We start from the raw sequence: 21,886 nt of genomic DNA, 5'->3' as shown, positions 1-21,886 counted from the left end.
TTTGTTCTTGTATAACCCACAAGCTAAGAATGGTTTTTACATTTCTAATGGTTGAAAGAAGTCATGTGATTCCTGACAATCATACACGGTTCAAATCTGAGTGTCTGTAAATCAATTCTATTGGACCACAGCTGCGCTCATTCAGTTGTGCGTTGTCTGTGACTGCTTTCCTGCTACAGTAGCCGGGTTGAATAGTTGCGACAGATATCTGATGGCCTGGAAAGCCTAAAATATTTACGACTTGGACCTTTGCAGAAGAAATTTGCTGACCCCTGCCTGACTCGATTCTACATCTAGGAGTAGCAGTAGGTCCACACACAAGTGGAGTGGGGTGTCGTGAGCAGCGCCAGGAGAAAAAAATTCTTGGATGCCCAACATTACACCATCAACTCTTTTCTATTGAGTAAACCATTGCCCTTTTAAAATATGTTCCTGTAAAATTCAAACCTTCTCAGCAAGGTTAACATTACATATTGATCAGTTAATCAAATGTCCAGCCTAGTGATATATAGCAATAATGTTACTCGTCTACTTAAAAGTCTTTCTCCCTCACCACTTACAAACAAAATCAAAGGAAAACTTCCTGCTCTAGCCCCTGCCTACCTTTTAGCTTCTCCTCCTCCTGTGATCACCATCTTGCACCTCATGTCAACCCCTACTGAACTGCTTGCAATTCTTCCAGTCTCCATGTTGCTTCCGACCTCAGTGCCTTTGCACGGGTTTCTCCCTCTGGCTGGATGGCCTTTCCCAGCCAGACCACATGGGGAGCTTCAGGTCAATTTTCAGGGTTCACCTTTGGAATGACCTTGTGTCTGCAATGCCTCCAAGTAGCCCTCCCTGTATCTTAAATAGGACACCACACTGGACTGCAGTGATTCAAGGGTGTGTCCACCTTCCCTATTGAAATGCAGGCTCCTTGAGGACAGTCATCTCTATGCCCCCAGTGCCTGCCTACAGGCACCTGGTGAATAGTTAATGAATTACTGAGTACATGAATGAAGGCATATTCAAGGATTCCTTCAGTTGTAGGTAATAGAAATGTAGCTCAAACAAGCTTAAGAAAAAAACCTTGGCTCAAGTGTCGGGGCAGTCTAGGTGTGCAACTTGCTCTGGGTATAGGGGTTTAGATGATGTTTTCAGGGCTCTGTCTCCCTCCAGCTTTCATCTCTGCCTCTGTTTATTTGTTTGGGTCAGTTCTTTAGGTGGTTGGTAACTGACAGATTCACCGCTAACAGGCCCAGACCAAGTCCTTCTTAGGAACCTGAGCAAGAGTCTTTTCTGATAGCTCCAGCAGAAAAGCTCTGGGATGTCTCTGATTGGGTGTGGCCTGGCTCACAGGCCCATTCCTAAGCCAATCACTGAGTAAGGGCGGGGCAGGGCTTCTCCAGTCAGTCTGGTCTGGTCATGGAGGAGACCTGAGGCTGGGGGTCAGCCCCTCCAGCACCTGGGGGCTTGGTTCCCTGCAGGCTAGTGGAGCCCTCTCATCAGAAGGAGCCAATCTAGAACAAGAGAGGGGCACTCTAGAATAAGGACATGGAGCAAAATAACCAAGAGTTCCAAGACTGGCTACTGGAGGCAGAGATAGTCTGCTCAGCATCTGCTTGCTTCTTTGTCAAGGAAAGAAGGAGCAGAAGCTGTTAAGAAGGAACTGAAGTTCAGGCCAGGTGGAGAGGTGATAATCTGTTTTAAACAGATTTGTCTTCTGGCCCCTGGGCTTGCCTGTCCCAGTGCTGAGTGAACTTGGAGTTAAGATCTCTGAGGAGCTATCAGGGATATTTCAGGACCACTGCGGGTAGTCAGCAGGGGTGGGGTGGAGATATGGGTCCCAGCATTCCACAGTTTTCTCACTGTGTCCAGAATCTATCCAGGTCCTTAACTGACCCCTCACTGCCTCCTTTGCCTCATCTCCTGACAGCCTCTCCCCGGAGCCCGTCTTCCCAGAGGATGCTGTGAGTGTCCACTCCCTCGTGACTTTGCTTATGCTGTGCTTCTGCCAGACAGCTGAAATGTCTCCTCCTGTCTGAGGTCCTTGCTAAGCCTCCCCACTCTTCCAGTGAGTTACTTGACCCTCCGTTCCCATAATACCTGGTATAAACCTGCATCCTGTGTGTTGCATGAATGGATAAATGAATGCTGGAAGACTTGAGATGGGCAAATAACCAGTTTTATGGGCAAGAAGGTAGATTGTAGGAACGACAGATTGGTGATCATGTCCTTAATCCCAGACAAAGTCCTGGAACCAATTATTCATTGAGCACTTGAAGAAGAGTCCATCTTCTTCAAATGAACCTTTTTTTCTGGTTCTTCTCCATTAGAATGGCCCCCTGCCAGAAGCAGTGATGTGTCTCCTGACAACTTTGGGGATGAGATAGATAGATAGGCAGCTCAGTGGCAGCACAAGCAGGAAGTATCCTTGCCACAAAGCCTTGAATAGTGGATGGACGTTGATCCAGGGGGCAGACCCTAAAGCTGTGTGGTTTCCTATTCCTGTCCTCTCCGTGAGGACCTGATGACACAAGAAAGAAAGCAGGGAGAGGAGAGCAGCCTTTCGAGATGACATTCATTCATTCTGTTTTTCATCCACCAAAAAATTTTTGGGCACCTTCTATGCACCGGGAACTGTCAAAACAGTACTTCGGAAGATCATGGCCTGGTTACACAACACTGTGACTGTAGTTAATACCACTGAATTGTACACTTAAAAATAGTTAAAATGGTAAACTTCATGTTATGTGTATTTTGCCACAATTAAAAAGAAAAGATCATGGCAGTTGGAGGGATGGACTCAGCTTAACTGGATGAAATGTAATAGTAACAAATGAGACATCCTGTAATGCTTCACCCCTTCCCCAAATCCATCAGAAGAGGATGGCAGAGATGTGGATCAGCAGCAACGTGAGCAAACAACTTCTGGTCGTTGGCCACAAATTTGATAGTCTTTGGGTTCCTTTGGTGAACAATATGACATGGCTGCCCAGTGTGACCTCGTCACGGGAGAGGACAATCTGATCCTCGTAGGGCTGTTATAAGGGAGGGGCAGACTTATTCTGTGTGGTCCAAAGGGTCAAATGAGGACTGATGTGGGCTGTACAGGAGACAGATTTTGGCTCAATGTAAGGTCCACCAATGAGAGCTGCCCCAAAACCAGTGGACTGGCTTGTGAGGTAGCGGGTGCCCATTACTGCAGGGGGCAAGCAGAGGTTGTGGATGTGCCCAGAGACGGGTTCCCTGTTCTGGTACCTGACCATTAACTTCTGCAGTTTCTCCAGAATTTCTTGCAGGGCCTTTTCTCGTCTATGATCTCCCTCGGGGATCCCAACCTTGGCTTCCGTTACCTGCAGTGAATGGCTCCCCTGTCCCTCTCTGTGTGTGCAGGAGTCCGTTGGACATTTGACATGGATGATCCATAACTCAAGCCCAAGAAGAACTGTTCTTCCCCCTGAATGTGCTTGATATCCAGGCCTCTATATCTCATTATGTGCCCAAGCCTTCTGTCCATCCTTGACTCTTTCAGCCCCTCCTTCTTATACAAACAGTCCCCAAGCCCGGTCACGTCTACCCTTGAAATATCTCCTAAGTTGGCCGCAGGCATCACTGAGTGACTTGACAGCGTCATATTTTGAAACACCTATTTTATATGTGGTTTCCTTTTGCTGCTCTGAGCAGTGGCAATTTTCATGGGGTAGGGAGACGGGGAAGAGAAGGAGGGAAAGGACGAGAGGGAGGCTCCCTAAATTAGTCACTTTAGATGCTATAAGAAACACCCAAAATAACAGTGACACTAGAATAGATGCTTATTCTCACCCATGTGACAGTCTGGCTGTGTCCAGGGCTGATACTGCGCCTCCTCAGGGTCCTGCTGTCTCGCTGCTCTGCAGTCCCCAGGATGTTGCCTTTGGCAGTATGGTCCCAGATGGCTCACCATCATCTGTGTTCCAGCCAGTGGGAAGGGGGAGGAGAAAAGAGAGGATATGCCTCCTCTCTTTAAGGGCATGACCCAGAAGTTGTACACATCAGTTCCTCTCACATCCTATTAGCCTGAAAATGGTCACAAGGCCCCACCCAGCTGCAAGGCAGGCTGGGATCTGTAGTCTTTAGCCGAGTGGCCATGTGCCTAACAATTCTATGGAAGAAGAGAAAAGGTGTAAGGGGAAGACTGGTGGTTTCTGCCACAGCTGTTTTGTACGTTTTAGTGTGTCCTGCATGGCAGCTAATTGACTAGACCTTAAGGATTTGGTACATGAAGGCTTAAAGTGCTAATGAAGTTCCACTAGCATCCAGCAAAGCTCTTCTTTTATGGACGGGAACATTGAACTTAGAGAGGGGAAGTCAACTGTTAAGACTGCACAGCAAAGGGTCAGAGCTGGGACTAGAACCCCAAACTTTGGGCTCACTTTGTACCATTTCAGAGATCTGGCTGAGACGCAGACAGGCAGTGCCAGGAAGACAGGTCTCTTGGGGCTGGAGAGGGGCCACATTTCCCAGCCTGTCTACCTGGGGAGCTGCTCATTATTTTTCAGGACTCACCTTTAGGGTTATCATGGCTCTGAGGTGCCTCCAAGTAGCCCCCACTGTATCTTAAACAGGACTGCACTGAACTGCAGTGAGTCATGGGCATGGCCACCTTCCCTGTTGGAAGGCAAGCTCCTTGAGAACAGACGCATGGTTTAGTCATCTCTCTGTCCTCAATGCCTGCCTACCAGGCTCTCTGTGAATAGTTAAATGAGTTACTGAATACATGAATGAAGGTATATTCAAGGATTCCTTCAGCTGCAGGTAGAAACTTAGCTCAAACTGGCTTAAGAAAAAAAAAAGATTGGGGCCAGCCCAGTGGCACAGTGGTTAAGTTCACACGTTCCACTTCCGCAGCCCAGGGTTCGCCAGTTCAGATCCCGGGTGCGGACATGGCACCACTTGGCATGCCATGGTGTGGTAGGCATCCCACATATAAAGTAGAGGAAGATGGGCACGGATGTTAGCTCAGGGCCAGTCTTCCTCAGCAAAAAGAGGGGGACTGGCAATAGTTAGCTCAGGGCTAATCTTCCTCCAAAAAAAAAAAAAGAAAACAAAAGAAAAAAAAGATTGGCTCAGGTATCTTTGCTGTCTAGGTGTGCATCTTGCTTCAGGTATAGCTGGATCCAGGGGCTTAACGGCTATTTTCAGAAGCTGTGCTTCTATGCTATGCTGGTTAGCATAGGTTGACACTAGGTGTGTGGCTTGACCCTTCTTGCCCTCTTTGTGGGAAGTGTTGCTGAGGCAGGGGGTTAGGAGAATATGTGATACTGCTGGTAGTCATGGTGGAGGCAAGCAGTCTCCTTTGGGCATCCCCAGGTCTGGGGCATCTTGGCAGAGAGCTCAGTCTTAGCCCATGTTTTTTGGTTTTGGTTTTATGGGGACATATCTTGGGTCATCTCTCAGGAGCTACCCCGCAGCTCCCCCTCGGCTGATGTTGGATGTACTTGCTGTACCCTCAGGCCGAGGGCAGCCTGGGCCCCTCATTCCTACTTCTCTGGGAAAGCCAAGGCACTCTGGTCTTTTCTGGCAGGGCTGCTCAGAGTTGCCTCATTTGGCTGGGATAGGAGAGAGAAGGGGGAAGGAGAAGGAGGAGGAAAGGTTGGCTGATGACTCACTGGGAGCGGTGGCACATGCTGACTCCAGGGCAGGTCCTGCCTGGGGCTGAGAATTCCCCTTTGTAGAAAAGGTGGGTGGAGTGGTGCGCATGCAGCATGAGGTCCCTGCATCTCCATGGGGCTCTGTGTACTGGAGCGGTCCATCTGTCCCCATGGGCCGTGGTGGGCTCTCTGTTCCCAGGACATCCTCCCATTCCCTGAATGGCACCTATCTCCCAGCTGTTTCTCCCTTCTGCCCTCAGCTCCCCAGGCCCAGCTGTTGGGGTGGAGCCTCTTGGTGCTGTGGAATTCTCAGATCTCCTTCGCTCTGGGCTGTCAGGCTGCTTCTCCCCAGGGTAAACCATGAGGGTGGGAAGTGTCCTGGGTCCAGTGTCTAGGAAAGGAGTCAAAGGAGCAAGCCCAGTGCCCACCCCTGAGAGGACCCATTCCCCCTCTGGAGGAAAGGACATCTTGGCCCTTGGGGAACCCTGATAGGTCTGATCAGGAGAGGGGTGTCCCCTCATCCCCCTACATTCATGGAGGTGGTAGGCATTCCCAAGAGATCCTGGGGAGGAAAACCCTACTGTGAAAAATTAGCTTGGTGTATGGAGGAGACAGTCATAAGAAAGGTCTTGAGTTCTAGGCTAAGCATGTTGGTTTACTTGACAGTAAATGGGGAGCCATGGGACGTCCTTGAGCAGGAGGAAGGATGGGAGTAGATTCCTGTCTTAGGTCCTAGGAGGAGACACCGTAGAGAATGGGGTTGCTGGAGACAGAGTGGAGATAGCAGGGCCAGGGAGCAGGGTTGCAGGAGGGTCAGAGGAGTGCTGGCCGCATAGGTCAGGGTGGGAGGTGGCGGGCAGGCATGAGCTGTAGTGTGAAGGGTGCAGGAGGCAGCCCAGGAAGAACAGACAGCCTTGATTTGTCTAGAGGTGGAAAGAAGAGAGACTTGGAGTCTGGGAGCTTCTTAATCCTTGGTCCCTGGTATTTTCTTGGGGGGAGAGACAAGCACAGCAGACAGGCCACTGCCTGCTAGCTTTTCCTGTGGGCTGTGGCAGCCCTTGAAGGCAGGATGTGGTGCCCGCCAAGGGTGCCTTTATGAATGGAGAGGGAAGGCTGCTGACTCAGCAGGTGGCGAGGCTTTAGGCTGCTGGGTTTTGGACCGGAAGTGTCTGGGAAGGAATCGGCTGCTCAGGGCTTCCCCGCTGCAGACAGCTGGGAGAGGGGGGCTGGACAGGATGCACCAGGTCTGGCTGAGGGACTCCCTCAGCCCTGCTGCTGGGAGTGTGGGGGTGGGGTGCTTGATGGGGATTGGAAGGGTTGAGGCTGGGTGCCTGTGACTGGAATTGATGCTCAGGGCTGTTGATGAGGTTTGCTCCGAAGAAGGGCAGAAAGGTGGGGCAGGAGGCTGGGGACTGGAACCTCTCTCAGCATTCCTAACTGTCAAATCACATCACATCCACAAAGTCACCTCAGTTATCTGGGCTTTAATTTTTTTCTCCTGTAAAATGGGACCAAGTTGATCGGCCTCCCTCCCGGGTGGTTCTGAGAATGTAAAATGGTTGATATTCTTGTCAATCAGTGTTGGATAGCATAGACTGACGCTGGTTACGTGGCTTGATCAGGACGTGGTGTGAACAATCAGGCAGTGGCTGTGGGACACAGGGAAAACGTGGTGCAGCCTGCCCAAGTCAGACACCTTGGGGGCCAGCCGGGCCTGGGCCTCCGGGCTCAAGTCTGACCTATGGCCACAGACAAACTTCTCATTCAGTCCTGACTCCAGCCTTGGGGGTCAGCCCCAGTCCTGGCTTCTTCCATTTCTGATCCGTCTTGGTCACTCAATATACATGTGTTAAACTAGCAAATGTCCTCTCTCCTGAGCCCCACACTCATACACCCAGCTGCCTTCTAGAACTCTTCCCTGGAAATTTCTACACCAACACTGCTAATGTCACACGCCCCTACACCGAGCCCTTCCATGGTCTCTGTCTCAGTGAGTGCCCCACTGAGTCACTGAGCTCAAAATCATGGACCCTTGACTGCTCCCTTTCTCCCCACGTCCTCAAGTGCTGTCACTTTCACCCAAACCTTCTTCATCTCTTCTGTCCAGTTCTTCTCATTTATCTTGCAGATGCTGTCAGAGTAATCTTTATGAAGCACAGCTCTGACCATATCCTTTTCCCTATTCCAGAACCTTCAGTGCCTCCCAGCTGCCTTCAGGGTAAAGTTCAGACCTCTTAGCCTCTCTCAAAGTCTGCCTCCAGCCTCAGCTCCTCCTCTCTGCTACCTGCTGCTGTCTCCAGCAAAACTGATCTGTGCACGTCCTTGCCCAGCAGGCCAGCTTTGCCTTGACTTGCTGCCTCAGCCGCCTCTTTAGTTCTGAAAGGGTGGTTCCCAGCTGCCCACCTCCCCTTGTCCTGTCTCCCCAGTGCCTCAATCCTCAGGATCTCTCAAAAACTCCCTCAGCAGGGAGCCTTGTGGGGTGTTGGAGGGAGAACCTCCCTGGGGGCAGTTGCAGCCTTCCCCAGCTGGTCCAGGGGAGCGGGGGAGAGAGGGCCTGGGGCGGACCTTTTGAGACAAAGGCCTCACTTCCTCTTCCTCACAGGCAGGGGCAGCCTTCCACCACGGAGAGCCAGCTGTCAGCTGCCTCACGGGAAGATGCTGTGTCGACGGGGCAGCCCCAGCACGAGTGTGCCTGTGGCCACCGCCCTGGGAGTGCTGTGGTTCTGCCTCACAGGTGAGGGGAGCAGTTTGGGGACTGGAGGTGAGAGCGAGGTGCCCTCTCCCACCAGGGCTCCTGCCAAGCCTGTCTGTCTAGCAAGGATGGTGAGGGTTTTGACAAACCTCTCCCATTCTCCCCTGTGCCCTGTCCACACTCATTTCTACCTCAGGATCCAATAGGCAACTCACTTTACATTTCTCAGCCGCCATCTGCTCTTCTGGGAAATAGTAACATGAGCACTGATGTGGTATTGCTGTCTCAAACACATTGTGTGTGTGCTCCCTCCCCAGGGCCTTTGCACACACAGTTCCCTCTGTCTGGAACTTTCTGCCCCCAGATGTCTGTCCCTTATTTCATTCAGGTCTTTGCTTAAATGTCACCTCCTCAGCAAGTCTCCCTGGCTACGTTGTGTAAAACAACACACCATGCATCATCCCTTCCTATCCTGGGCTCACTTCATGCTTCTCCCCAGCTGTTATCTCCACCTGCCGGATTTTATGTTTACTTGCTCACTGCCTGCTTTGCTGAAAGAGCAGAGTCTGTCTATCCCCAGTGCCAGGATCGGAGCCGGCCACATAGACGGTGCTCCATAACCGTGTTGAATAAATGACATGAATCTGTCCACACAGTGCTTGGCACAGAGTTAGCATTCAATAATGGCAGCTGCTTTAATAACAATGTCCTCATCATACTTCAAACCCTAATCAGTGCCTCTGCTCTGAGGGAGATGCCTTCTTCCTCCAGGCCGGAAGACAAAGTGAGTATCTGGTGCCATCTGGTGTCTCAAAAAGGAAGCACCTCTACCCACGCTGCTCTGATTTCTCTAGAGAGAGGGTTTGCCTGGGTGACAACTCATCCTCCAAATGCCCCTTACAAAGGGCTCCCTGGTCCACTTGGTCTCCAGAGCGAGAGCTGGCCTGGGGCACCTGGGGTTGTAACAAGAGATCCAGGGCCAGCTTAAGACCTTTGGAGATCTCCATGCACTGCAAAGATTATGATATGCCCTCCTTGTGTGTAATTCACAATAGAAACACTAACCATAAATTATTTTTCTAAATGCAAGAAGCCTTTAATGGGTGCTGTATTCAGTTATCTTTGTGTCGAGATTGTTTGATCTTCACACTTTTGGAGTGTGCCTGCTTTGCTGGTGCCCAAAGCACACGCTTCACCTAACCATTACCTAAGAATAGAAGAGCGGCTGCTGGGGACCCCTGCCTGACTTTCCAGGGCTCTGAAAGAAGAGCCGGAAGGAGACATAGGTGCCTGGGCGGGGAGCCTGCAGGGTAAGTCCACAGGACTGAAGGCAGAGGAGGAGCAGGGGACCCTGCCCCGGGGGCTTTCCTCTGGCTGTGCCCCTGGCCTTGGCCCTGGGGATGGAGTTGATCTCAGGCTGCTGGGATCCATGCTCCTGTGTTCCCTTCACCTCAAATCCATCAGCAAGCTCTGTTGATTCTCTCTCCTAAACAAAGCTTGAATCTGTCCCATTCCCTCCATCACCACTGCCACCCTCTGAAACTAAGCCATTGTCACTTCCCAGAGACCACTGAAATAGCCTCCTAGTCCATTCTCCAGAGAAGCCGAGGGAGTTTAAGCATTGTTACCCTGATTATGCCTGATTAACCCCCCAGTGACTTCCCACTGTATGTAGGAACAACCTCAGTTCCTTCCTGGTCTTGCAAACCCCTCCCAGCCAGGTTCTGGGCCACACTGGACAGCTTCCTGATACTTCCACAGAGCAAGCTGACCCTGCCTCAGGGCCTCCCCACCTGCTGTTCCCTCTACCTGGGACTCTCAAACTGGTTTTTCATATGTTGGGCTCTTTTTCTTTCCCCTTAAATCTCAGCTGAAGATCTCTTTAGAGAGAATGTGCCTCACTACCATATTTAAAGGTATGGGTGTTCTTTCATTCTTGTATAAAAACGAATCATGTTTATTTAGCAAAAGAAAAGAGAAAAAGCACTTGTGATCTTTCTCATCCAGAGGAAGCCAGTATTAACATTTTGGTTTATATTTTCCTAGGCTCCCCTTTCCCGTTTATAAAGATAATACATAGTTATGGGGAAATGCAACCAGCACAGACAGGTGTACAGTACCTGCCAGATTTTTGAAAAGCTATCACCTTACTTTCTATCTATTGTTTTCTTCCTTCTTACCCCAATCACATGCTAATGAGACTGTGTGTGCTATTTTGTCCCTCTCTCCCATTAAAATGCAAGCTCTGTTGGGGGTGTGACCTTGGTCTTGTTTTCTGTTGCATTCCTAACTCTTACTCTTGGCAAGTAGTAGGTGCTTACTGTACTCATGTTAACTGAATGAGGACCACAGGTAGTAAACTTACTTTGGGTCTCAGGCCTTAAAGGAAGTGTGGACAGGGCCTGGAGTTAACCCCAGGTGTCTCCGCCCCTCCTCACCACCCTACCCCACCGCCCCCAGGCACCGCCGTGGAGGTCCAGGTCCCCGAAGACCCTGTGGTGGCCCTTGTAGGCACCGATGCCACCCTGCGCTGCTCCTTCTCGCCCGAGCCCGGCTTCAGCCTGGCGCAGCTCAACCTCATCTGGCAGCTGACGGACACCAAACAGCTGGTGCACAGCTTTGCCGAGGGCCGCGACCAGGGCAGCGGCTATGCCAACCGCACTGCGCTCTTCCCGGACCTGCTGGCTCAGGGCAATGCGTCCCTGAGGCTGCAGCGCGTGCGCGTGGCCGACGAGGGCAGCTTCACCTGCTTCGTGAGCATCCGGGACTTTGGCAGCGCCGCGGTCAGCCTGCAGGTGGCAGGTGAGCGCTGGGAGGGGGGCGCCCTCCGCTCCGTAAGCCCCTTGCACTTCCCGATGCCCCTGAACTCCTGTCCCAGTGCTGACCCCTGTACTCACAGCCCCAGATGCTCTTTTCCTCCTCTGCGTCCCCTGCCCTTGCCTTACCTTGACCTCTGCCCTCTTCCCCCCTCCAGCGCCCTACTCAAAGCCCAGCATGACCCTGGAGCCCAACAAGGACCTGCGGCCCGGGGATACGGTGACCATCACGTGCTCCAGCTACCGGGGCTACCCTGAGGCTGAGGTGTTCTGGCAGGACGGGCAGGGTGCGCCCTTGACCGGCAACGTGACCACGTCGCAGATGGCCAACGAGCAGGGCTTGTTCGACGTGCGCAGCGTCCTGAGGGTGGTGCTGGGCGCCAACGGCACCTACAGCTGCCTGGTGCGCAACCCTGTGCTGCAGCAGGACGCCCAGGGCTCCGTCACCATCACGGGTAGGCGCAGCAAACCGCTGGGGAGGGTGGAGGGAGTCCACGCCTTTTTTCTAGTCCTGGAAGCTGGAATTTAGGGAGGTTTGCATGGTCATGATTTTTCATACATTTCAGGTCTCTCAAACTGCCCCCCAAGAAGTCCTTAAGGGACTTGCTTTAACGAGCTGTAAGAGTCATTTGTAATATTTGCCCTATAGGTGCTGCTTTTTTTTAAAGATTGGCACCTGAGCTAACATCTGTTGCCAATCTTCTTCTCCCCAAAGCCCCCCAGTACAGAGTTGTACATTCTAGTTGTAGGTCCTTCTAGTTGTGGCATGTGGGACGCCGCCTCAGCGTGGCCTGACGAGCGGTGCCATGTGGGCGCCCAGGCTCCGAACCAGCCAGACCCTGGGCCCCCGAAGCAGAGCGCGCGAACTCAACCGCTCGGCCACGGGTCGGCCGCTGAACAGGTGCTTCTTATCCAGGGATCTGAGTACTTGCCTGGAATCCACAGGTCCACACATGGGAGTGCGTTTCTACGGGAACTTCTCAGATAATGAGAAGGTGTTGCTGCATCCATGGGCACCGTCTGATCCTGAGGCCCTGAGAGGCAGCTGGGTCTCTCCGGGTTGTCAGTGCCGCTCACCGCATCAGTGTCAGCTCTTCCAGAGTTCAGCTCAACCCAGGCAGCAGTTGGAATGACCAGGGTTCTCTCTGCTGCCCCCATGTGGTCAAACACTAGATTGGCGCTGCCCATTTGGCAATGCCCTCAATCTCTGGTTTTAGGGTGGATCCTAGTCCAGACGCCCTTCCTTTCCTTTAGTGCCCACCTCAGTGGGCGCCTAGAGGTGTGAAGAGGACTCAGGCCAAGGGAGGCAGTCTCCATCCGTGTTTGGACCTCAGTGTGGCTCCTCAGTCCCTCCCCATGAAGCAACTGAGCTTTCCCAGAGGCCTCCTCACATTCTCTGCGGTCGAGACAGCAGGTTCTGTCTGCTTCTCCTATTTTCTCTTCCCATGACTTCCACCCGACCTCCCAGCCCACCCAAGTCCTGACTCCCGCTGGGCCCTTGTTTCTGTATAAGCCTCTGACTTATTCCTGACTTGCTTCTCCCCCTGAGCGTCCTGGACCTTACATGGCTTTCGCTTCCACAAGCTCGGAGCAGTGCCCATCACGCCTGTCTTGTAGGAGTCCAGGCTCCTTCCTCCTTCTAAGTGTTTCCTTCTGGCAAGACTGTCCCCTCTGCTCACCCCCTCTCTGGGACTGACTCCACCCTCTTCCTGGAGACCCCTCTAGGTCTGTGCTCTCTGTGAGGGAGTCACTGCCCTGGGTTCTTGGATGCCCTGAGGGGTCTCCTAGACCTTTTAGAGAACAGCATATGGTCTGGTGTGTCCACAGGAGAGAATAAGAAAGATCAGATAGAGTGAGATTGACAGTGAAGGGGGCAGTGGTCAGAGTGGGCTGGAGTGGTCAGGAGAAGTCTCCGGGGACAGGAGGGAACTGCGAGGACGTGGAAGGACGGGTAGACTCTGTGATAGTTTGCACATTGGGCTGAACTGGACATTTGCCACACTGGGCAGAAAGGGCTATTAGTCCAAATGTGATTGCAGGGGAACGTTTATCCCACCGAAGAGGCACATCCTTATTTAAATTTTAGGAACTAACATTTAAGGTGCCTTCACTTCACAGATGAGGAAAGTGCAGCCCAGATTGAAGAGAGAACTTTCCCGAGGCCGCAGACTAGTACAGTGGCTCTGAGTCCTGGGGGGTCAGGCACCTCTCTGAAAATTGGATCAATAAGAAATGCAGTCATTTGTCTTTACATTTTGAGGGTTTGTGGCCCCTCTAAACTCATCCGTGCGAGTCTGTGGGCCTTGGCCCCAGCGACCTGCAGTGAGCAGATGAACCAGGATCAGAATCCAACTTGAGGCCTCTCAGCCTAATTTTCTTTCTGCCCCCCTCAACCCCCCCTCCCTCCTGTTTCTGTCAGAGCAGGTCTGGCCTAGTTTGGAGCCCTTGGCCTGTATTTCCCTTTGGGCAGCTCTGTGCCTTGTAAAACATGCTGGGATTCAGACCGTCAGTCCTCCAGCCTGGTGTCTCCTGCACCTGCTGGAGGTTAGTTGCGTGTGCTGTGTGTGAAGGGGGCTTTAATGGAGCAGGCACTGGCCATGGGGCCTGAAGATGCAGGTCTGAGCCCTGCTCTGTCCTTTACTGGCTTCACAAGGGCCAGCCTGACCTGTTTTCCAGGCGCCAACACCAGCCCAGGGATGAACATAGAAAGAACCCACCCCCCGGCCGCCCCAGTATTTCTGTGGCTCTGCTCCCTGCTCCACCGCCAGAGCCCGTGCTGGGACTCCCAGCCTGTCCTTCGTGAACTGACCCTCCTGGCCACTCACGTCAGGTGCTCTCCTGCACCTGCTCGTGCTGTTGATGGTCCCTTTGCTTCTAATGTCCAGAGCAGCAGCTTTGCCACCTGATGCAGGCTGAAGGTAACATCTGTGCCAATGCCTGTGTCTGTGCCAGGGCCTCCGCTGCCAAAGGGTTCGTGGCCCTGCTCCCTGCACTGACCGTGCCTTCTGCAGAACCCACCGGCCCCCCAGCTGCCGATGCCCTGGGCACCTGTGGTCGCCAGAGAGCAGAGGGAAACAGCACTGTCTTGTAGATTTTTTGACTCCAAGGCCTCTGCCTAGGACCCAGCATGGGTTGGGCCGGAGGATGGTGTGCTCAGACCCAGGTGTGGACGCCTCAGCGCCTCCCTTCTGCCCTGAGATAGCTGACAGGAGGGCCTGCACGTTTCATGGACGCATTCCCCTGCAGGTCTTCTCCCCTGGGTAAAGCCAGGGTCCTCGCCCTGGCCTCCTCAGCGCCCACCTCATCTGTGCACAGGAGTCTGCAAATATTTTCTGTAATGGACTGGAGAGTGAATATTTTAGGGCTTAGAGGGCCACATACCATCTCTGTTGCTGCTCCTTTTCCTTCTCCTTCTGCTCCTCCTTTTCCTTTGTTTTGTAGCCCTTTACAAATGTAAAAACTGCTACTAGCTCAGGGGCTGTACAAAAACAGGCCACAGGCCACATTTGGCCTGCAGGCCATCGTTTGCTGACTCCTGATCTGTAGGATGAGGAATATCACCAGGTGGGGCTGGAGTAGTCAGGGAGGGTCTCCCAAGGAGGTGACTGTTAAGCTAGGTGGAGAGTTTGGTAGCACTTTTCAGGTAGGGGAAACTGACAGCAATGGTGTGGAAGGATCCAGTTGTCTCTGCAGAGAATGGTTAGGACCTGAGTTTGGCTAGTGCAGAGGTTCCTATAGTGGAATTGGAAAGAAAGGTGGGGGGAGGGTAAGTGGCAACCAGATTATAGAGGTCCTTGAATCATCCTGAGAAGACTGAAGCATTAGTCTCATGTCAACAGGGAGCCATAGAAGGTTCTTGAGCATGATCAAATGCAGACTCTTCACGTCTCCCAGGTTGAGGCATGTCCATGCCAGCCATGGCTGTGTCAGGGTTTGGAGAGTGTATGGATGAGCGGAGAAGGGGCTTGGGAACTTAAGTGGGCTCTCTTCTTAGTGTTGGGGCCCAGCGAGGCTGGGAGCCCCCCATTCACACCTTGGAGCCAGAGGGTGCTGTCCCCAGGGCCATGGGGGCCAGGCATGACAGTCTCTCCCCATTTTCCCCACTTCCCCTCCTAGGGCAGCCCATGACATTCCCCCCTGAGGCCCTGTGGGTGACAGTGGGGCTCTCTGTCTGTCTCGTTGCACTGCTGGTGGCCCTGGCCTTCGTCTGCTGGAGAAAGATCAAACAGAGCTGTGAGGAGGAGAATGCAGGTGAGTGAGGGGGGTGTGTACACATGCATGTGTCTTTGGGTATGTGTGTCTCCATGATATCACCATGAGTGTCGCTTTCCAGTGACAGAAAGAATGGGGCTAGATTGTGTTTGTGTGATCTTGAGGCTGAATATGTCTTGTGTGTGTGAACAAGTGTGAGCCTGCCTGTGAATGTGCAGAGAAGGCAGGATGAGCGTGGATATGAGTGTGACTGGAAGTGAGTGGTGGACCCATAAAGCTGAAGTGTGATGAGGGGATGAATGTGTCTGCAAACAAGTGTGACTGTGAGTGTGTAAGTCACATGAGGGTGTGGTGAGAGTGCGGGTTCAGAGCGTAGAATGTAGTAGCACAAGTGTGAAGCTTCATGGGTTTGTGTGTCATTGTCGGGGGTGGCCTGCCTCAGAGTGGGCACAGTGAGAAGCCGCTGCCATTCGCTGGGCTGGGGTCCGTATGATGGACTTTGGTGAGAGGCAGGTGGTGAGCTGACATGGGTAGGTAGGTTTCACTTTGGAAGGTGAGTAAGTTGACTCTGGTGAGAGGTGGGTGGGTGAGTGAACTCTGGTGGGTGGTACATGGGTAAACAGAGGTTTTCATGGGTAAGCATGAAAGTAGATGGTGAGAGATGGGACATCACTGGGCGTCAGGAAGGACAGCGCATGTGTGAATGGAGAAAGGACTGGTCAGTTGGCAGAGAGGTGGCTGGGTGGGCTGATGGAAGGATGAGTGATAGATGGGTGGGTGTGCATGGTGGAGGGTGGTAGTTGATGTGTTGTTGGGTGAGTGGATGGGTGAGGGAATGGGGTTGGTGGAGCAATGAGTGGTGGCTCCAGGCTGGGAGCCCTTTTATCCTGCCACGGACTCTGCTCTGCGTTGGTCTCGGGCTGCACCCCTGTGTCCGGCATTTGGACCACAGGGCAGGCCTGCTCGGCCCCATTTAACTGCCTCCTCTGCTCCCTGGTGTTGTGGGGGAGTGCGGAGACAAAAGTGGGGCTGAGAAAGCTTTTCATTCACTCTTCCAGGAGCTGACGACCAGGATGGGGAGGGAGAAGGATCCAAGACGGGTAAGTCTGAGCTTGGAGCTGCCCTACCTTACTGGCTGAGAGAAGGACACAGAGACGAGGGCAGGACTCCAGGATCTGGAGGAGCCCATTCACTTGCAGGTTTGAATGAAGTGTGTCCTGGGGACGGAGGCCTCCCAGACAGGTGAATCTGGCGTTGCCTCCATGTTAGGCCTGGAGGCCGATCGCCGGATTCTCTTCCAGGCGTGGCTCTGTTTCTCCTGCCTACCTTTACCTGTGCACCGGGGCAGGCTGCACCCTGAGGGACCCTGCACTGTGGGATCTGGTGGCTCCCTAGTGGGGAGTGAGGCCTCAGGAGACAGTGTGGCCTGGGTTAAGTTCTGGTCCAGCTCTTATAAGCTGAGTGGCCTTGAGCAAGTCACTTTGCTTCTTTGGGCCTAAGTTTCCTCGTAAGAACAGCCCACCTTCATAGGTTGTGTGGGTTAAATTAAATGAGAAAGTATACATAAAGGGCCACCATACCTGGTGCCTATGAAGTCTCAGCACTTTGGCTTCCTGTTATTAGCAGACAGTTTAAAGCAGTCCCGTTTGGTCAGAGGCTCTGTAACTTTGGTCAAAGGGCTTTGCTCCTCTGGGCTTCAGTTTCCCATTTGTCAGATGTCCTCCTGGCCTTGCCCTGATGGCGCCAGAGGGCTATTTTGAAGTTCTCGCGAGTGACTAGATAGGAAGGTGGTTTGCAAAGGCATGGCGTTTTGGGGACACAAACCTGGAGCCCAGTGTGGGGTGGGTGCCAAGGCACTGGTGTCCTGTGGCCGCTGGCGGCCTCACTGCCCTCCCTTCTGGGGCTCCTAGGCTGGGAGTGGCTGGTTCCTGCGGAACCATTTGGGAAGGTGCCAGTTGACACCGGTTCCCTCCCCACCCCCACAGAAGGAAGCGCAGGAGATTGACACCTGGGGACTGCTATAAATTATGCCAATTAATTCTCTGCCTTTGGTGTCAGGTGTGGTGGGTGTGGAGGCAGCCCTGGGATCAGGCCTCATTTTTTGTGCCCAGAGGCAGATGTAGTTGGCAGAAGGGAGGGAGTAGGGGGAAGAGGGGGCTTAGAGATTGGTCAGTGTCAGTTCCGCATGATCCCGGCCCACCTGGGGCCATCTGCAGCCTCTTTTAGCTCCTTACTTCCCCCTTATCTGCAGAGCAGACTCAGTGCACGTCCTCGTCTCTAGTTCATGGGAGGGTGGGGTGGCAGTCCCCGTTGTATAGATGCAGAAAACTGAGGCCTGGAGAGGGGAGTGGCAGGCCACAGAGTGAAGCGAGGACTTGGACAGCAGCCTCCGCCCCTTCCCTGGTGCTGGGTGGCACCCTCACCCTCCCGACTTCTCCCTCCTGCCTCGTCTCCCAGTCCCTCTAGCCCTCACTTCCTCCTCAGCTCCTGTCCCTCTGCCGACCCCGTACCCCTCCACTCTCCGCAGTCCCCTCTCACCTTGTGCTCCTTCATTTTTTGCAGCCCTGCGGCCTCTGAAACACTCTGAAAACAAAGAAGGTAAAGATATGTGGCGCTTGAGATTGTGTGTCTCTGCATCTGTGTGTAGGAGGCCGGGGAGGGTCGTTGGCAGGAGGGTGCTTATCGCCCTTCACTGGTGGCCCGGGGCTCCCTGCGCAGAAGAGCAGCCTCGACTCCTCTGGTGAGGTGGCAGAGGGCAGAGTACCCAAGGCCTCAGCTGCTCTAAGAGGATGTAGGCATGGCAGAGGCTTAACCAGGACAGGGCTGTATTTCTCTCCCCTGTGACACTGTAAGCACTGGCGATCGTAAGGCCACTGATGTCCGGAGCCAGGTTCTGTTTACTTGGTTTCTTCCCTCTTTGACTCCAAGTTTCCATCCCCGGGTCCAAGGTGGTGGCTTCAGCTCACATGCCCCTTCCAGAAGCAGGGGGAAAGGGGAGAGGGAGGTGCACGTTCTTCTAGGGCTTGACTAGAAATAGCTCATGGCACTCCCGTTTACATCCGTTGGTCAGAACCTAGTCACAAGACTCCTGCCTCGAGGGAGGCTAGGAAATGTGGTTTCCGGCTGGGCAGCCATGTTTCTGGTGCACAGTAGGCAGGTAGCAAACATAAACCCTCGTTACTCCTATTACTGTCACATCGGCAGTTACATTAGGAAGAGGTTGGTTGGAGGTTAGTTTGAGATTTGTTCTTACTGAAAGTAACCAACAGCCACATCTGTGTATGTGTGTTTCTGTGGAAATAGATGTGTATCTGCGTGTGTGTGTATTTTGAACAAAAAGTCCCATGATGCAGACTCGCATTAGACATCAGTGGCTTCCACCTAGAAAGTCAAAGTTGGTTGCTAAAGGTTATGGAAACTTAAATCTTTTTCAGGTTACCTTGGCATCCCTGTTAGGAAATAAACTTTCAGCGAATTCCTGGATGCTCGCCCTGCATTCAGCCTTCCTTGGGGAGAGGGGAAGGACATAGGCCCTGCCCTCAGGAAACTCCAGAGGCAGGAGGCCATGGGGCCCTCAGACCCCTGCGCACGACGCACGATGCAGAGCTGGGTGGCTTCCTCAGACTTTGATGAGCGGCACTAAGAGGTCTTCAGAAAGGCAGCTTCGTGTAGAAGAAAGAGCCCCCTGGGTTGGGAGGGGAGACCTTGGTTCTGGCCTCTGCCTGTGACCTTCCAGGAGCAGTTTCCTCGTGTGTGGAATGTGGCGAAATCGTCACATCTCCCTTCCAAGATGGTTGTGAGGATTAGACAAGTGTAGAAGTGCTCTGTAAAGCACGTCCTTTTGAATGCTGTAGAATGTTACACGGCGGGAGTGGAGACCTATGTTGGGGTCAGGAGGGATGGAGATAAATGACCCACCTCCCTGTTGTTCTGAACCAAACGAGGCAAGAAGGGTAGAGCAGATGGAGATCAGAATGTCAGCTTCGTTTCAGAAGAGAGCTGCTGGAGAGTGTTGCGCAGCTGTGGGCTTCCTGGTCCTGCTCCCCAGCATGGCAGCTTGGCCCCCGGTCTCTGGCCACACTGGATGAGCTCAGAGCAGTTCCCAGGACAGAACTCCTCTCTCTGGGACAGACAGAACCCAAAAAATGGGAGAGGGAGGGGCGTGGTCACACATGCCGGGGTCCTCCTCCTAGACTCCCCATTTGGGTCAGGGAGTGGAGTGAGGCCTGGGCTGTGAATCCACCAGGTGCCTCTCCACGTGGACACAAGAAGCCAGAGGGAAGGAGACTCGTCACAGCATCGCTCCTGGGGAAATGAGTGTGGGAAGGGGCAGTGGAAGGGGTTTCTTGCTAGCAGAAGTGGGCCAGGTCAGGGAAGATGGATTAGATAGACAGGTAGGGGGAGATGAGAAGGGAAAAGTGCTAGGCAGAGGGGCCAGTGGGAGGGAAGTGTGTAGGGTGGGTGGACCCACGGGGATTGAGAGGACTGGGGAGTCTCCCTCAGGTGACTTCGTGGTCTGTCTGACGTCCAGCTCCTGTGTTTGTGTCTGTCTGGGCCTCGAGGGCAGCGCTTAGCAGAGGGGGCTGCTTGTGGGACTGCTGTGGCCACTGTCACACATACTCTTCACCCTCAAGTCTGTGACCACATGCCTGGGGCTCTGGCACATTCCCGAGAGCAGAACTCCTGGCATTTAATGCTTTTTTTCCCCTTTGTTTCTTCCCATCATGAAATGCAGATGATGGACAAGAAATAGCCTGACCACGAGGATGAGGGAGCTGCTGCCCCGGCCTGGGGCTCCTCTGGCTGCCCTGGTGCCTCACTGTGAGCCCTGGGCTGGGACTTCCCTGCCCCCAGCAGATGGCTCCCCCTCTGACGAGTCTATTCATTCTGCAAAGGAAGTGATCCATAGACCACCCTGCAGCCTTATTTCTCCAACGGACACAATTCCCAAGTCATCCTGCTGCCTTATTTCTCTGTGACATGATACATAAATCAGCCTGCTGCCTTATTTGTTATGGATACAATACACAGACCACCCCACCTCCTTGTTTCTCCAATGGATGTATTACATGGACCATCTGGCTGCCCTTTTTCTCCCAGGGACAAAATATTCAGACAGACCCTCTGCCTTATTTCTCCAAAGACGTGATACACAGTCACCCCTTGCCTTGTTTCTCCAATGGCCCTAATACACTAGCGCTCACTTCTCAGCCTTTCTCTCACCTGCCTGTCCTCCCGTCTCCTCAGACAGGGCTGCTGCAGCCCCGGCATCTTGTTGAGTCCAGAGGTGTCTCCTGCTCTGGGCCCAGTGTTGGCCTTTTGCCTCCCTCGCTTAGTGAAGACAGGGCCCTGCCCCGGGCACGCAGACACGCAGGTGCATGTGCTGGAACACGTAACAACCTCCCGGGCCCAGTTTCTTCCTTGGTGCCCTGGGCTGTGCCCTGTGAGCCCCCCACCACCCAGCCTCCCCAGGGCAAGCGTGTGCTGGTCACACTGGGTCTCTGGGCCGCTGTGTGGGCCCCCTGGGGGTCAGCTTCTGTCCCTCTGCTTTTCCTGCCTTTCCTTTCATTTGTCCATTCAAGTAATGTTCATGAGCATGCATGGTGCATCAGCCCTGTGTCCGGTGTCCCTGCGTGAGAAGACAAGCCCCTCCCTCCAGCAGCTGGACCTGCAACTGGGAAACTCATGCGGAAACAGCGGTTCATGAGGGGCGTCCTGCCTTGCTCCCTCCTGTACTCTGTGCCCACAGCTCCCTGGATACCTCACCCCCGTGCCATCCTTAGCCCTCACCCGGAGTGGAAGGCGGGGACAGGAACCTGGAGAGAGGGATGGAGCCTCTCGCCGCCACTGAAGGATCTGATGGTTTCCACAGTGTCTTTCCAGGCGTGAGCAGCTTAGCAGGCAGCCAAGGCCCAGGAGACCTGGAGAGCTGAAGCCTAGGGGAAACCTGGTGCCTCTCCTCCTTGGCGGGAGCCTGGGGCGGGGACACAGCCACCTGTCCCTGCTGTGCTACTGTGGGGCTTGTCTCTGGCCGGCCCCCAGCCTCCGGCAGAGTAAACTTCGGATGTTCTGGTGTTTTCGCCGACATATCTCCCTTCTCCAGGAATGGAAGACGTGGGGATTTCTAATTTAAAATGTGGGGCTCTGAGGAATTTTGTTAACTGGGGGTGTATTTTGGGAAAAATAAATGCCTTCGTAGAAAGTTTTTCTCTGCAAAGTGTGTAGAAGCAGGCCGGGCATCAGGACTCGGCAGGAAGGATTCCTCCCTGGACGTTTGAGGCTGGATCTCCTTCCTCTCACTGTCCCTAAATCACTGGGTCTCTGGGGCCGTGTAGCCCCCTCCCTGGCCTCAGTTTCCCTCTTGGTAAAGTGAAGTTTGCTGTCCAGAAAGCCAGGCCCTTTGGTCACTGTGTGGGGCTCCACCTACTGGGAGCATCAACTAGTTTCTCTGTCCCGGGAGACCCAGGCGCTAAGCTTGTTTAGGGCCTCCCCCAAGGCCCCCATATTACAGATGGAGAAGCTGAGGCCGGCAAAGGCGCTCTGCGTGCTGTTCT

At 53.5% G+C, this 21,886-nt stretch overlaps 1 protein-coding gene across 7 annotated transcripts in view; it reads left to right on the top strand.

Moving 5' to 3' along the window:
* Positions 1-21,537, top strand: part of CD276 (CD276 molecule) — a 29,728-nt gene extending 8,191 nt beyond the window's left edge. For 2 of the 7 annotated variants that reach the window (XM_044764570.2, XM_070498348.1), the window contains exons 3-10: positions 1,916-1,949; positions 8,215-8,346; positions 10,765-11,106; positions 11,279-11,575; positions 15,237-15,371; positions 16,391-16,432; positions 17,895-17,930; positions 20,068-21,537. In XM_044764570.2, coding sequence (XP_044620505.2) covers positions 8,268-8,346; positions 10,765-11,106; positions 11,279-11,575; positions 15,237-15,371; positions 16,391-16,432; positions 17,895-17,930; positions 20,068-20,090 — 954 coding nt within the window. In that variant the 5' untranslated portion in view covers positions 1,916-1,949; positions 8,215-8,267 and the 3' untranslated portion in view covers positions 20,091-21,537. Of the gene's footprint in view, positions 1-1,915; positions 2,054-7,800; positions 7,831-8,214; positions 8,347-10,764; positions 11,107-11,278; positions 11,576-15,236; positions 15,372-16,390; positions 16,433-17,894; positions 17,931-20,067 lie in introns of all 7 variants that reach the window. The other 5 variants (XM_014849731.3, XM_070498357.1, XM_070498364.1 and 2 more) reach the window with 4 other exon arrangements.
* Positions 21,538-21,886: the final 349 nt, after the last annotated feature.

The sequence above is a fragment of the Equus asinus genome, chromosome 2 (assembly GCF_041296235.1).
Source record: "Equus asinus isolate D_3611 breed Donkey chromosome 2, EquAss-T2T_v2, whole genome shotgun sequence".
NCBI lineage: Eukaryota > Metazoa > Chordata > Mammalia > Perissodactyla > Equidae > Equus > Equus asinus.
Note: the sequence above shows the minus strand (reverse complement) of the source record. Positions and strands in the feature narration are given on the sequence as shown.